The sequence below is a fragment of the Sander vitreus genome, chromosome 8 (genome assembly GCF_031162955.1).
Source record: "Sander vitreus isolate 19-12246 chromosome 8, sanVit1, whole genome shotgun sequence".
NCBI lineage: Eukaryota > Metazoa > Chordata > Actinopteri > Perciformes > Percidae > Sander > Sander vitreus.
Window position 1 is genome coordinate 15,593,108 of NC_135862.1, and position 13,973 is coordinate 15,607,080.

Here is a 13,973-nt window from a genome sequence, read left to right on the forward strand (position 1 = left end):
TGTGTTTTTAAAGCTCCAAAAACAGTTCCCGAATGTAGGATCTGCTCTCCATAATTAAAACCAAAGTCTTCTGTGCCTCAGGCCTATTTCACCTAGTGACCACAGAATTAGTCTTTTGCACAGATGTTTTGTTTTTCTCATTTATATGAATGAATTTATCCTCAATGTGAGATTTCCTCTTAAACCAGGATGAAGACATGGAGCATGACATGAAGTGAAGTGAAACTTTTGATCCAGCGAGATATCAGAAAGACTTTTATTTAAGTAGTTGTTGTAGTTGCCTAATTATCAAACAAGTGATTGAGAGATAAGTATCTGAAGTAATATGAGTAGAAGTTCCCTGAAACCACTGCAGATTTAATTTATTTGATTATTAAACAGTTTAAACTCTCCAAAATGCATTGTAGAAAACCAAGTAAAATAGACTCAATCATAATAGTGGATCGCAGTAGATCTATTTACATATTAATTAATTGAAATCATGATTACCTGTATAATCTGACAGGTAACAAATAACTACAACTGTCAGATTAAATTATGTAGAGTTCAATATTTTCCTCTGTGATAAAATAAAAGTTATTTGGGGGATTCACAAATTTCAGAAAATAGAAATATTTTGTGTGTAAAGCATTTAGTACATCATGACTATTACATCTAGACTAATGAATACTTGAGTAAATTCATATATTTTGGTGCTTCATTATGAAACTGCATATGAATGTGATACCTGCATACATGAAAAGTATGTCTCTGTAATGATTTAATATAATAATGTGTGTCTGTGTGTCAGGATTCTGTGTGTTCTGTATTCTAATTTACGTGCATTCTTATCATTATGTGGAGCATGCTCATGCCCAGGACAAGATGATCTCCAAAGCCCCCCCCCCCAGCAGATAATGTAGAGGTTAAAGGGCATTTTTAGCTATTGTAATTTATAATATATTAACTGCAAGCCATGGAAGAAAGTCTCTTGTGTAAATCTTCCCAAGACTACTCCAATTTTACCTCTCTCAAAAGTTTTCTTTTGGAGTTTTCCCCTTGCCCACAGAATGGTATCATAAAAGGCTAGTTTCTTTGATATTGTAATTTTTTAATATTTTCACTGTCAAGACATGCACACCATGGAAGAAGATCTCTCTTGTCCAAATAGGCAGTTTTATTTTTTATATTGTTAACAAAGCATTGGTTATGTGTTTTTGTCCCTATCAAGACTCCTGCAAGCCTTGGAAGAAAGTCTCTCCTGTGTAAATCTTCCCAAGGACTACTCCAATTCACAAAAAGTTTTTTGGGAGTTTTACCCTTGCCCACTTGAACAAACATCACTATGAAGTATAGTGGTAGTATATCATCCAATGTCGAATCATGACGAAAGATGAGTTTTGTTTTGAAACCAAATTTTGAACTGAGCCATGTTGGTTTTGAAAAAGCGTACTTTTCAGAATGAAACGGATCATAGAGTGGTGTCATAATAGATTTTTTTTTTGCTTTTGTAATTTCCAATATTTTCACTGTCAGGACACCTGCACGCCTTGGAAGAAGGTCTCTCTTGTGTAATTCTTCCCAAGGAATACTCCAACTTTATCTCACTAAAAGGTTTTCTTACTCAGGAGGTTTTGTGTTTGAGGTCGTATCAGCTCTTGTGGCATCTGGAAGCTGCTTTACATCTACATCAAACTGTTTTTGTATTTTAATTATTATAAAGAAACAAAAACGAAAACAAAACTTTATTCTTATCTTTATTCTCACATGCACAGTACAATGTAATGGAATTTAATTACTGCATTTAACCCATCTAAGCAGTAGGAGCAGTGGACAGCTATACATACAGCAACCGGGGAGCAACTTGTGTCTCAGTGTCTTGCTCAGGGACACTGACATGTGGCCAAAGGAGCCTGGGATCGAACTGTCTTGTGGTTGAGGGGCGACCACTCTACCTCCGAGCCACAAGCCACCCCCACATTATTATTATATTAGTGTTTCTCCATTGCAATTCTACTAGTTTAATTTTTGTTGAAACATATGGCACTTACTGCATGTCTGTTCATCCTAGAGGAGGTATCCCCTCTCTCCTCCTGAGGTTTCTCCCATTTTTCCGTTAAAGGGTTTTTATGAGGAGTCCTTACATTTCTGAGAATGAGTGTCATATGTTGATATGAATACAATTAATTTGGATTGAGTTTCTGTGTGAAGTGTACATGTTCTTGTCATCTCTCCTTGAGTTTCCTCTGGGTGCTCATTTTGTCCATTAAGGTTGGACCACCTGGAACACTAAACTGTCAATATCTTGAAAAAGGCTGTCAATGTGTTTGTTTTTCTGTTTTAAATTAGCGTTGAGATTAAACTGGCAACCTGCACACCAATAATATTTCATTACATTGCAAGAGTGCAAGCTACAGCATACTGGTGTTCATATACAGTGGGGAGAACAAGTATTTGATACACTGCCCATTTTGCAGGTTTTCCTACTTACAAAGCATGTAGAGGTCTGTGATTTTTATCATAGGTACACTTCAACTGTGAGAGACGGAATCTAAAACAAAAATCCAGAAAATCACATTGTATGATTTTTAAATAATTAATTTGCATTTTATTGCACTACTCAAAACGTTATTACAAAACATTTGAATGAGAAAAGGTAATGAGAGAAGTCCCTGAGAAAGCATTTTAATGTGTGCATTAAGACTAGAGAAACAATTTGTATTTAAAAAAATTACACCACTTTAAAAGAAGGCAACTATGAAATTAATTAGTTCAAACATTCACCAGAAAAACCTTGCAATGTTAATCCATCCAACATCTTCAAACACCTTGGTACTCATGTTTGCAGTGTCCAACATGCAGAGGCTCTGCTCGGATGCCACGCCTTGAGGAGAATGGGAAGCAGAAACATGAGTATACTGTATAATAAAGCAAATATTATGAGAAAGAGCCCAGTGTCTTGTTAAGGTATGCCAGCACGGAGCCCTTTAAAGTTCCTGTACAGAAAAACTTCAGTACCTCACAAGCTTGCAGCGAAAGTCCTGCAAGCGAGGAAACGCCTCGTCCACGCTGGAGGTCTGCTTCTCATCACTCCACAGTCTCTCTGCAGCAGCACTTGCCCTTGGCCTGTGATTTTGGGGTGCAAGCAGTTATTATTTAAATGATTTCATACAATCGTTGCTACACTTACTTTACTAAGTTCATTAGTTTTGATTGCAGGAGTCTTTTTAATCTCATACCAAAGACGTGGAGTAAGATTGGTGGCATCGACATACTCCCCCCACATGCAGACCTCACCCCCTATCACCAGCTTCTTCTGTTCCTCAGTACCTACGAGGGGACGGTGAAAAGCTTTGCTTTAATACGATGGGTTTTAATTAAAGATAGGCTGGTTATGAGTTTACTATCAATCAGAATCTTCACTTCAAATGTATCACACCACTTCAAGTCAAAACTCAGCAAGTCAAAGCTTAAACAGGCCTCTATATGCTCCCATCATTAGCACACTAGGGCCAGGTTATATGTGATATTACTTGGCCATTCACACACCAGAAAAGTTCAGTGGCTGCACGGTGTAGTAGTTGCGCCAGTCCTGGCCATAGGCAATGTGGTTGATGTACCATGGGGCAGCCAGCAGGACCCTCATGCCAGCTTTTGTCATCCTGCTGAGCTCTTCCTTATAACTAGCTGGGGTGCCCTTCCAGATGTGCAACACTGTGTCCTTAGGAATCTGAGCAGGGTGACAAACAACATGCAGTCTTGCCCTTCTGTGCTATATTGCAACTGACCCGTCTGTTTACATACTATGTAAACAGACATATCAGACTATTTGATATTTCAGAAAATAGTCAAGTATACTGTAAAAACTCCCTAATAAGCTTTTGTAAATAAGGGCAAGCTTTTACCTGCAAGGTTTCACAGAATTTGTACCCATCCAATGGGGCAAAGCATCTGAACTCCAAATGGATTCCTGAAATTGGTTCTTATGCTGCAAAAACATACTCTTCCCCAAAACTAGGCTGTTAATGAACTAAAAACCTCGGCAGAATATCCTCACCATCTTGGAGCATGCTGTGCACAGTACATATTAGTACTATCATATAAATCTGAAATTGACAGTTGGTTACTAATTTCTGAATTGAGTTTGGTACAGTATTATTATATGTAATACCATTTGGTACCATTACATTATTAAAGCATATTTGTTTTAATCATTTGTAGTCAAAAGAGTTAGCCTTGACTACAGTAACGCACCATGGTGACACATTGGTTATTCCTAGTTTATAAGCAACCTGAATGTAAAACAACTAAAGTGTGCTTAGATATATCTCTCTCCTTTCAAGGTCTGATACAAGGAGCTTTGTGATAGAACTGCCATTAGCAATATTTTTATACTTCTGTGTGCATGTTAGCGATGGGGCATCAGACAGCATTGTGAGCTTGTACCACAGCAATCACACCCCTGTAGCTGTGTCCCAATTCCATACTGCATTCTAATTTTAAGTTGAGTACTGTCTGTAGTGTGTTCAGACTGGAAAAGGGATTTATAACTGCATTGATGTCTATGCTAAAAGATTTATGTGCAGCAAATTCTGTATAAAATTAGTATACTATTTGGAATTGGGACACATAATATGTCTCTGTAACATTAATGCATGGACAACAGTCTTTACTGCCACCTAGTGGTATGGCTACAAATAGAACATTCTGTGATGCACTAAAGGCCCTGACACACAAAGTCGCCCAGTTTGTGCGGTGTGTCCCGCCTTTTTTTCGGCTGATTCAACATGTGTCAGGGCCTTAACACTCAAAACTCACTTCTTCGTGTTTATCTTATCTAAATTATTATTAGAGACAAAAAAACACCGCAGATAACACAACTTCAACTAGCCACAGCAAACAGGCTCTTTTCTGACCCTTGAAGGCGAGAGGCCACACAGTGTAGTAGCGGGCCCAGTTGTGAGTGGGCCCTGGCTGGTCCAGATACCATGGAGAGGCCAGAATCACCCTGAGTCCTGCATTAACCACCCTCCGCACTTCACACAGGTAACAGCCATGTCTCCATACCTCCACCACTGATAGAGAGCTGCGCTGCAACACAATGCTATAGACTATCAGACTTACATTAATTCTTTATATTGTCTGTATCAGACAATATACTGTTAAAAATTGTCAGTTGGTTAAAACCAATAAACCTGCTGAGTTCAACATTATATTGTTATCTAAAAAACTTTTAGATTAGAGTAAGTGGATGCCTACATGAGTGTTAATTCTAATTTATTTTAGCCATAATAGACTAATTGTGTTTAAATATGACAATTACAAGCCTGGGTGAACTCATTTGAGGCCACACTGTGACGGTCGGTCAGTCAGTCAGTCAGTCAGTCAGTATCTTATAGGAAAACTTATAGTGATCCACCTGCTGCAGAAAAAATTCAAGGACAAAGATGTTAAGTTTAAATATCTCCTTCAATTAATGAAGACACTTGGAGACAATATAAAATAGCTGAAATAATAATTAGGACAAGTACTAATAAAGCAGTGCTTGTTTTAGATGCCTGGATCTACACCAAACGTTATAATCTAATAGTTAAACTTCATTGGTGTAGATTAAACATAATGGGGCTGCAATGAAAAAGGAAATATTGGCATTTCAAATATAGATACTTGTGATGATGTAAATTACTGCTTATCTGTAAAAAAAAAAAAAACAATGTCATAAATCTCTGCACTTGCAGAAAAAAATGTTTTAAACATCGTAAATGTATAGGAGCCTAAATAGTTATTTTATATCATAGAGGTGATATTTGTTGGGGTGTACTTACTTGTTCATGGTAGTCAAACACATCCTGCCACACGATAGATGTCTTGTTGAGAGCTGAAGTGATATTCACAATTCTGGAAATTGAGACATTAATGACATTTGTAACATCAACATGTTGATTGGTGCATTTCCTAGAGCTTTCTACATTATACAGTATGTTCCCCTTTACACCTTACTTCTCCATGTAGAATGCTTCCAGTTTGGTGAAGTCTCCTCCAAATCCCATCTTCTGCATGAATGCTCGGACATCGGGGTTGGACTTCCTATTGTAACAAGCAGTGGGAGTCTTTTTGTTGTTGTTGTTGTTGTAATTTTAAAAAGACATGTACCTACGTCGACTACCTTTTTTCTTTTAACAAATGGAAACAACTGTCCAGATATGTGTACAAATTCAGTAACAATGGAAACAAACAATAGTGAGCAGAACCTGGTCAAATACAGTCAGCAGAAATGTAAATGATCTGTCACATTTCAACCTACCAGCAGGAAAAGTCCACCTCATCCCCTCCTAAGTGGATATAGGAATCAGGAAACACCGATGACACTTCTTTAAATAGTCTCGCCATGAACTGGTAGGTGGAGGGTAACACTGGATTAACAGGACCAAAAGTACCTGAAGGGGTGCTCCCTCTGTAGCAGGGCGTCAACAGGTCAGACTGCCCTGAAAAATAAATGGTAATCAATCAGATTTAGTTCAGCACTTTGTTTCAATGCATGTCTTGCGTTGTCTGTTGAGTGCAGGCATTTGTTGCCATGTAGAGTCCCCCAGATAAGAAGTGAGTCAAACTCTAGATTTAGTACATGACGCCTTGTTGCCATTTATAGTCTTGGTTTGCAGGTTTGGCAGTTGACCAAAACATACATAATGCCAAGTACTTTATATGTTAAAGATCAAGGAGCTGGGATCATTTGATAAAACAGTTGTTTCAGAGTAAATTTTACCTTTTCCCCAAGATTGGGTGTGGCCGGGTGAATCAAACTCCGGAAGGACCCTTATTCCCCACAGCCTTGCATGTGAAATCACCCTTCTCACATCTGACTGTGTGTAGATGTGAGTCATCGGATGGAAAGCCCCCTGAATCAGAGCCAGAAGCCTTTGTTCAGGGTGGATGCAACTTTTCAGTACTTTCCTACCTTATAAACCTACATGCAGTAGGCCTAGTTAAAATCTAGGATAATGTAAAATAACAGTTACTTCTCCTAAAATGCAGATACAAATTATAATGAATGTGCAGAGTCATAGTGCACGAGATAAAGGTGCTCTAAGCGATGTCACGTGTTTTTTAGGCTACAACATTTCATACAGCAAACATCTCCTCACTATCCGCGAGCTGCCTGTCCCCTGAACACACTTTAAAAAACACGGTCTCTGTAGACAGCCCAGGCTCCACAAACGCCAACAAAAACAAACTGGCCAACCTGCACCACCAAACATAACAAACAGTCTTCCAGCGTTCCAGCCAATAACCGACAAGAAGGATTTGGGGGTGGGGGTTGGGGGGGGTTAGTGCACGGAAGGGAGGGCGAGGGGATGAGAAGGAGGGAGGGGCGAGCTAGCCTTGTTTAGTTTGAAAATACTTTGAACGTCAACAAGAAGTGCTGTCACCCAACATCACTTTGAGCATCTTTAAGGTGGCTTATTCTTTCTCATTACTTATAAGCTGGATTCATCCACATGACATACCTTACTGGAAAGGTCTGGAAATGTGCGGCTCTGGTAAGGGAAGGAGGGGTCATCAACAATGTGCCAATGAAACACATTGAACTTACTGTAGGCCATTGCATCCTAACAAGAAAGATATATGTTAATACCACTGAATAAAAACAGAAGACTGAAGTTTAGAATTATGTCATCTGATTATTACCAGAGTCTTTAAAATGGCCTGCACTGGTAAATAGTGACGTGAAGTGTCCAACAAAATCCCCCTGAACTGAAACCGCGGGAAGTCATCAATCTCAGTCTTGTTCACAAAATACTAAAAGAAAGGACAAACGGGGAAATATATTCGATTTAATTGATCGAAAAGAAAAATTTAGAGGCCTCACGAGTTAAAATTGTGACTTACTGTGGCAAAATCATCTTGATACACCAGCTGACTGAAGGTTTCCAGACCTGTGCTTAATCAGAGGATATATAGTAAATGATCAGCAATCACTTAAATCTGCACAGATAACAGTGGGATAATTAGTTATTAAATAAGCTATTGTGTAGCATGATGAATCCAGTGCAACTAGACTTCCCTTTGCTAACTGTCACTTATTGTTAACATGTTTGTTTAATATTTTGTACTTTTGTTCACACGTGTTCTTATTTTGTTTATACATGTTCTTAAAAAACTGTGTTGGCTATAATCACCTCTTAGAGCACCCCACACGGTTTCCGCATTCAGAAATGCTTGTCCTGCAGAGACACTCAGATTGTCTGGAACACAAATAGGAGCAAGTTACATAATGCATCACACCTTTACCTGTTGTGCTCTGGCTCAGATAAATGTGTTGATACTTACATCTCTCAGAAGAGTTCTCATTTGGGTAAGTATCACAATCAGCATGGTCAACTCTGATCTCAACAGTAAATGGTTTATCCCCACTGAATCGCAGAACACCATACCCTGTTGGTCATAAAAGTGAAAGTATTACAGTCACTAGTTGCTGGGTTAAAGTTTTGTGTAAGTGCATAGGTTGCCTGTGCACTTCCATTTTAACAATGTTACACTCAAACTGCCATTATACTATAACCTATGGTATTTTTGAAAACAAAAACATGAAGCTGTGCTATAGGGGTCCATTGTCATTGTAGGTTTTTAGAGTTGATAGACATACACAGGCAGACTGATGAACTGCTGTCTCCACAAAGCTCATTGATCTACTTTGAAAGCCAACATGACAAACAGAACATTCAAAAACAAAACCAGTGAGTACTTTGCTCTACATTTTTGTGCATCCATAATGCAATCATACATGTCTGAATCACTACTCACTACTAACACTATAATAAAAAAAATGAAAATCCAATTCAGGACTTATATTTTGTACAGTATATGTTTTTATAACGACACATAGCTCACAGTAAATTCGGGTCCTATAGAAATTATAATATAGCCTAGTGCTGTCGCAATAAATACAAAATATTTAAGTACTGTATAGGCCCTATTTCATTTCATATTTCAGACTTTAAGTACCTTGTAAATATTTAACTCTAGCAAAGTGTAAAATCTTACTTTCGTTTTACCATAGTGCTAATTCCACTTTACCTTATCACCTACCAGAAGTGTAGTCTGGAAAAATGAGAGAAAAATATCTCTTGAATGCAGCATCTAGAACAGAACAGTCCTGCTGTGCGGCTGATTGTCTTCCGTACCCAAAGTAGAAAGCCTTTGGGTTCAGAGGGTATCGCTCGGTTGAGGAGGTGAAAGACTGCGGTAATGGCCACACTCCCTCCACTGTGTATAAGCTAAGCTGAAGGATAATTAGTAGAACCAAATTAAATTTTGGACGACTGTATCGTCCAAAACTAACAATACACATGACTTCCATATTACACATTACTCATTCCAAAGCAAACTGCACTTCCAAGCTGCGCCAGTCAGGTGCTATGTCACATGACTGGGGCCACAAGGAAACACCCACTCTGTGTAACGTTACGTTAGGTGTTTTTGTTTTTTAAACTAAATTAAATGGTTCATACGGTTTGTAAATTCTGTATATCCATATTAGTACCATGTGGTTTTATTTACTTTTTTTTGTTTTAAACCGTTTAATATTTGTGCAGTTAACGTTACACAATAGGCCTACACAGCAAGCATTCTATTAACGTTACTTTTACTTTTACGAGTAAATTAATGTGGCTTTAGTTAGAGAGTGATGTGACGATTGAAGCAAATGTAAACTATAGAGACTGTCGGAGACAAAATTACCACGAGGCTACACAGATAAGGCTGACATATAGCTACTGGCTGATAGAATATGACAGTTTTACAAAGTCAAAACGCCGGTAAAGCATTATCGGCAAGGTCAGAACCATGGATGTATTATAAGACCGTCAGAACCCATCAGAACCGTTGGCCTTGCCTACGTTACATTTTATGAGGGGGGATGTTTTGCTGATAACTTAACCTGCAAGTGTTTACATTTGGCGTATAATAATTATTTTTTCTGTATTACAAAATAGTTACGAGACATATTCACGTACAGCTTAAGTGTGTCATATACAATTATTTTTTTTTTTTTTACAAGTTCCTGTACAGTCCATCTGACGTAAGGCCGTCGTCAGCTGGTGACGCTGTGTCTCTTTGTTGGCTTAGCAGCGGCGACGTTTTGTTGTTATTTTCGCTGCAGCTGAAAAACAGGCTCGGATAATTTTGGTTTTCGTATTGTTCCGCAATCAACATTTCACACACTGTAGACTTGGGTGTGCTTGTCACAAGTTGATAACCACCCTAGGAATGGACTCAGACGAGGGGTATAACTATGAATACGACGACGAAGAGGAGGAATGTAGCGAGGATAGCGCCGAAGAGGAGCCCGAGGACGACACCCTGGAGCTCGGAGAGGTGGAGTTGGTCGATCCCGTGGTGGCCGGTGGGGAGCGAGATGATTGCGGCGAGACTGGTGGAGGTGGCCACGGTCCCGGTGAGGAGGAGGAGGAGGACTACCGCTTCGAGGTTTTGACTGCCGAGCAGATCCTCCAGCATATGGTGGAGTGTATCAGGGAGGTCAACGAGGTCATCCAGGTAGGTATTCTGGTATGTCGGCGTCAGGAAAGACCGGGGTCCAGGCTTGGGCGAAGCATAAACAGGCCATCGACGTTAGCTTAGCCGTTAGCCTGGTAAGGAGTAGTTTACTTGCTGGAACTTGGCAGTTTCAGCAATCTTATCAGTGATAAGATTTACACAATACTAAAATTTGTTATTTCTCAATTTAGCCAGCTCTCTTTTGTGTAAGTAGCGTTTAAAATGAAAACATGGACAACGTTAAATGTGCACATTTAAGTAACAATTTCCATACGAAGTTTGTGCCAGGAAGTAGTCTAATCCCTATTGAGAAGTTTGCAACGTTTGCTAAGCTAATGTTAGCTTGCTAACTAGCCAACTGTAGCTAAGCGTTTACCTAGCTAGCACCTTACTAGAAAAGCATATAACGTTCGAATTAGGTAACTGCCAAGTTCAACTCATAGGAAACGACAGGTGGAGTGCGGCAATCGAGCAAAATAAAGTGAACGTTTCAAAATGTGTAAAATAACGTGACCGTTGACGCTATTTAAATGTTGGACGAAAGGCTTGGTCATCGAGTTGGTTAGCAAGTTACAAGCTAGGTTATTTACGTCAACAAGCTATTTTATCATGACTTTCAAAAAAGTTTTGGATGGATTGCACGAACGGCGTAATCTAGCAACGGCTGAACTAGCTATATTTTAAATTAAATGTAAGAGAAACTTAGTGAAGCCCTTTGGCTTAGCTACCGTTATCATGGGCCTCCATTTCCTTTTACTCAGCTAGCAACACTTGAGTAACGTTACAGAATAAAATGGAAACTGGTCTTAATAGACCTGTCACTATTACGTTTTTGAGAAATAGTGTTGCATTTTATATTAGAAAGTATTCTGGGTGTCATTATTTCGCTATAAACAAGCCCAAAACCTAAAATGGGTAAAATATCAGTACTGTGGATAAAGTACAGCTGCATGTTAGAAGATCTACCTACTTAATTTTTTTTAATGTTTTTGCAGCACCAACAACTAACTTTTTAAGGTATATAACAGCATCTGTTTTTTTTAATTAAAGGTTTCAATGTGGAGTATGTGACAGTAGTTCACATGTCAAGAGTGACAGGTTTTAAAGTTACAAGTGGCTGGTGGATATATTGCATCCCTAAAGACTTTGTTGACTCTCAAAGATCCCGCTGCAATCTTTAGAAAACATAACGGGCCAACCCTCCATGAAGATTGTCCATGGATATACTGAGTGGTATTTCTAATATTTCCCACCAAAACTATATCAGTGAGGGTAGACCAAATATTAGGAACACCTTTCAGTAATATAGTTCAACAGCACCACAAACTACAGCCTCTAAAATTAGTATCGCATTCAGAGGTGTCAAAAGTATTCACATTAATTACTCAGGCGTAAGTATAGATAGGAGACTTCTGTTGAAGTATCAACTCAAGCTTTTTACTCAAGTAAAAGTACTGGTTTCAAAACTACTTAAAGTATAAAAGTAATGTAAGGGAAAAAAATGACATTAAAGACAAAAGCTTAGGCCACGCCACAGGGGCCTATAGTGCACTACCCCACCTCCACAAAAAAAAAATAATTTCTTTAAAGGCCATACTGACTATAATGTTATATTAAAATGTTAAAACATTTGGGATGCACCTGTTTCAGCCACATTTATGCCCATTGAAAATGAACGCATTTTAATACAATGCAAATACATTAAAGAACCATATATGTGTACTACTGAGCATTAACATGTGTTTAATGAAGCGGAAGATATTATGACTAGTTGTCTATAAGTATTGTAATGGTGCAAAAAGTCAAACTTCAGAGGCATGTTAGCAATAGCCTTTATTGGAATGTAAATGTACATCCAAGCTTAGCTGCAGGAATCTGTGAGGGCAACGGATGTAAGATAACAAAACTGGACAAGAAAATTGCCGGTGTTTGGTTTGGACATTTCGCTCGAGTTCTCTTGAGTCTCTGCCACGGACATCTTCGTACTAGGCTACATAGGTCTGCTATTTCCTTGCTGGAGTGTGATGTGATTTGTGTCATGTGCAGGTGTGATGGATCGCGTACAAACCAATAGGGTGTCGGAATGGTATATGTTTATACTTCTCATCCAACCACAATCAAATTCACTCTATCCGGATGGTGCGATTTATCTGGATAGGTTTTTGTTTATTTCGTGGTTTTTGAACCACGAAAAGCCGGAATGAAAACAAGCCAAACTGAAATAGGAGTAACAAGGCTATTTTTAAAATGTAAGGAGTAGAAAGTACAGATAATTGCGTGAAAATGTAAGTATAAGTAAAAAGTCTGCTGTAAAGTAATTACTCCAGTAAAGTATAATTTAAACCGTTAAGTACATTTCTACTTAAGTAAGTTAACTAAGTATTTGTATTTCGTGACACCTCTGATCACATTGAATCAACACCTCTCTTAACACTATTGTAACCTTCATGACGGAAGGATTTATTGCGGTGGACTGAATTAGTTTTAGCTAGGTGTACCTAATGTACTGGCAACTGAGTATATTTTTGTTATACTTTCTCTTGTCATACGTTATTGATACATTGCTACCAATTGTCATGATTTGTTTTATTAAAGTGTATTCAGCTTTTATGGTAGATTATGCATCTATCATAATTGTTTGCAAAACATATAGCACTACATAATACTTTAAATAAGTAGTAGGCTATATGATTGATAACTGCTGTTTGAGAAATGATTTAACCATTTTTAGAGAAACGTCAAATGCTTTGTCGTCTTAACATAATAGATTCTCTGGCATCGTGATACACTTACTCCTATTTTCCACTGGACATGCGCGTCTGCGCCGCGTTCCGGATACATCACGTCCCCAGTGAGCAATCACAGCCATTCAAGTCAATGCTTGATATTCCACCAGCTGCGCCACTGCATGTCCCAGAAGCATGCGTGATGCGGCTCTCCGCTCTGCTAAAGATATGCGCCGGGTCTATTTTCACGCGAGCCGTGGGCCGTTCGGACAGCCGGGCAGGAAGTGGAACACCGAGAGCATCCAGTCAGTTTACCAAAAGACACCCCCCAATATTGTATATGTCTCCTCTATAACACTAGACGACGAGAGATTCATCTTGGAGGGGGAAAACATAATAGACATCACATATCTTTTCTTTCTTTTCATCACAACGCCAGAAAAGAGAATGCATGAAGTTTAACTGTAGGAGTACCTGCAGTGGAAGGTAGATACTAGGGCTGCACGATATGACCTAAAATCAAGATTAATTTCACATTCTACCTTGATAACGATAAATTAACAATAATTAATCACGTTGTTCTAAATCATCTTTTTTTGAAGCCAAAATGTTTCAGATGACGGACACTGCAGGGTTTTCTTTTTTGGGCACAAGTTGCTCAGTTGACTCTGTGTTTGAGTTATCCTCTTATGTTTTCCATGTGGCTGACTG

General features: G+C 38.7%; 2 protein-coding genes across 4 annotated transcripts in view; one reads left to right on the top strand and one right to left on the bottom strand.

The window, feature by feature from the left end:
• Positions 1–1,723: 1,723 nt before the first annotated feature.
• hexa (hexosaminidase A (alpha polypeptide)) lies at positions 1,724–9,401 on the bottom strand. 3 transcript variants are annotated; one of them, XM_078257051.1, is made up of 15 exons: positions 9,070–9,398; positions 8,311–8,415; positions 8,160–8,225; positions 7,870–7,916; positions 7,669–7,779; positions 7,488–7,589; positions 6,746–6,878; positions 6,284–6,464; positions 5,980–6,066; positions 5,805–5,877; positions 3,529–3,709; positions 3,219–3,309; positions 2,998–3,105; positions 2,764–2,863; positions 1,724–2,530 (listed from the first exon to the last, which is right to left on the bottom strand). In XM_078257051.1, the coding sequence occupies exons 1-14, from the start codon at positions 9,347–9,349 to the stop codon at positions 2,800–2,802; spliced, it is 1,629 nt and encodes a 542-aa protein (XP_078113177.1). In that variant the 5' UTR covers positions 9,350–9,398; the 3' UTR covers positions 1,724–2,530; positions 2,764–2,799. The 3 variants fall into 3 exon arrangements, with proteins under 3 accessions (XP_078113177.1, XP_078113176.1, XP_078113178.1); XM_078257050.1 differs by lacking the exon at positions 1,724–2,530 and having other exon boundaries at positions 2,649–2,863; XM_078257052.1 differs by lacking the exons at positions 1,724–2,530; positions 2,764–2,863; positions 2,998–3,105; positions 3,219–3,309; positions 3,529–3,709 and adding an exon at positions 3,720–5,070 and having other exon boundaries at positions 9,070–9,401.
• A 672-nt stretch (positions 9,402–10,073) lies between these two features.
• Positions 10,074–13,973, top strand: part of arih1 (ariadne ubiquitin-conjugating enzyme E2 binding protein homolog 1 (Drosophila)) — a 21,367-nt gene continuing 17,467 nt past the window's right edge. The window contains exon 1 of the mRNA XM_078257053.1: positions 10,074–10,536. Within this exon, the coding sequence (XP_078113179.1) occupies positions 10,249–10,536 (288 nt within the window). The 5' untranslated portion in view covers positions 10,074–10,248. The remainder of the gene's footprint in view (positions 10,537–13,973) is intronic.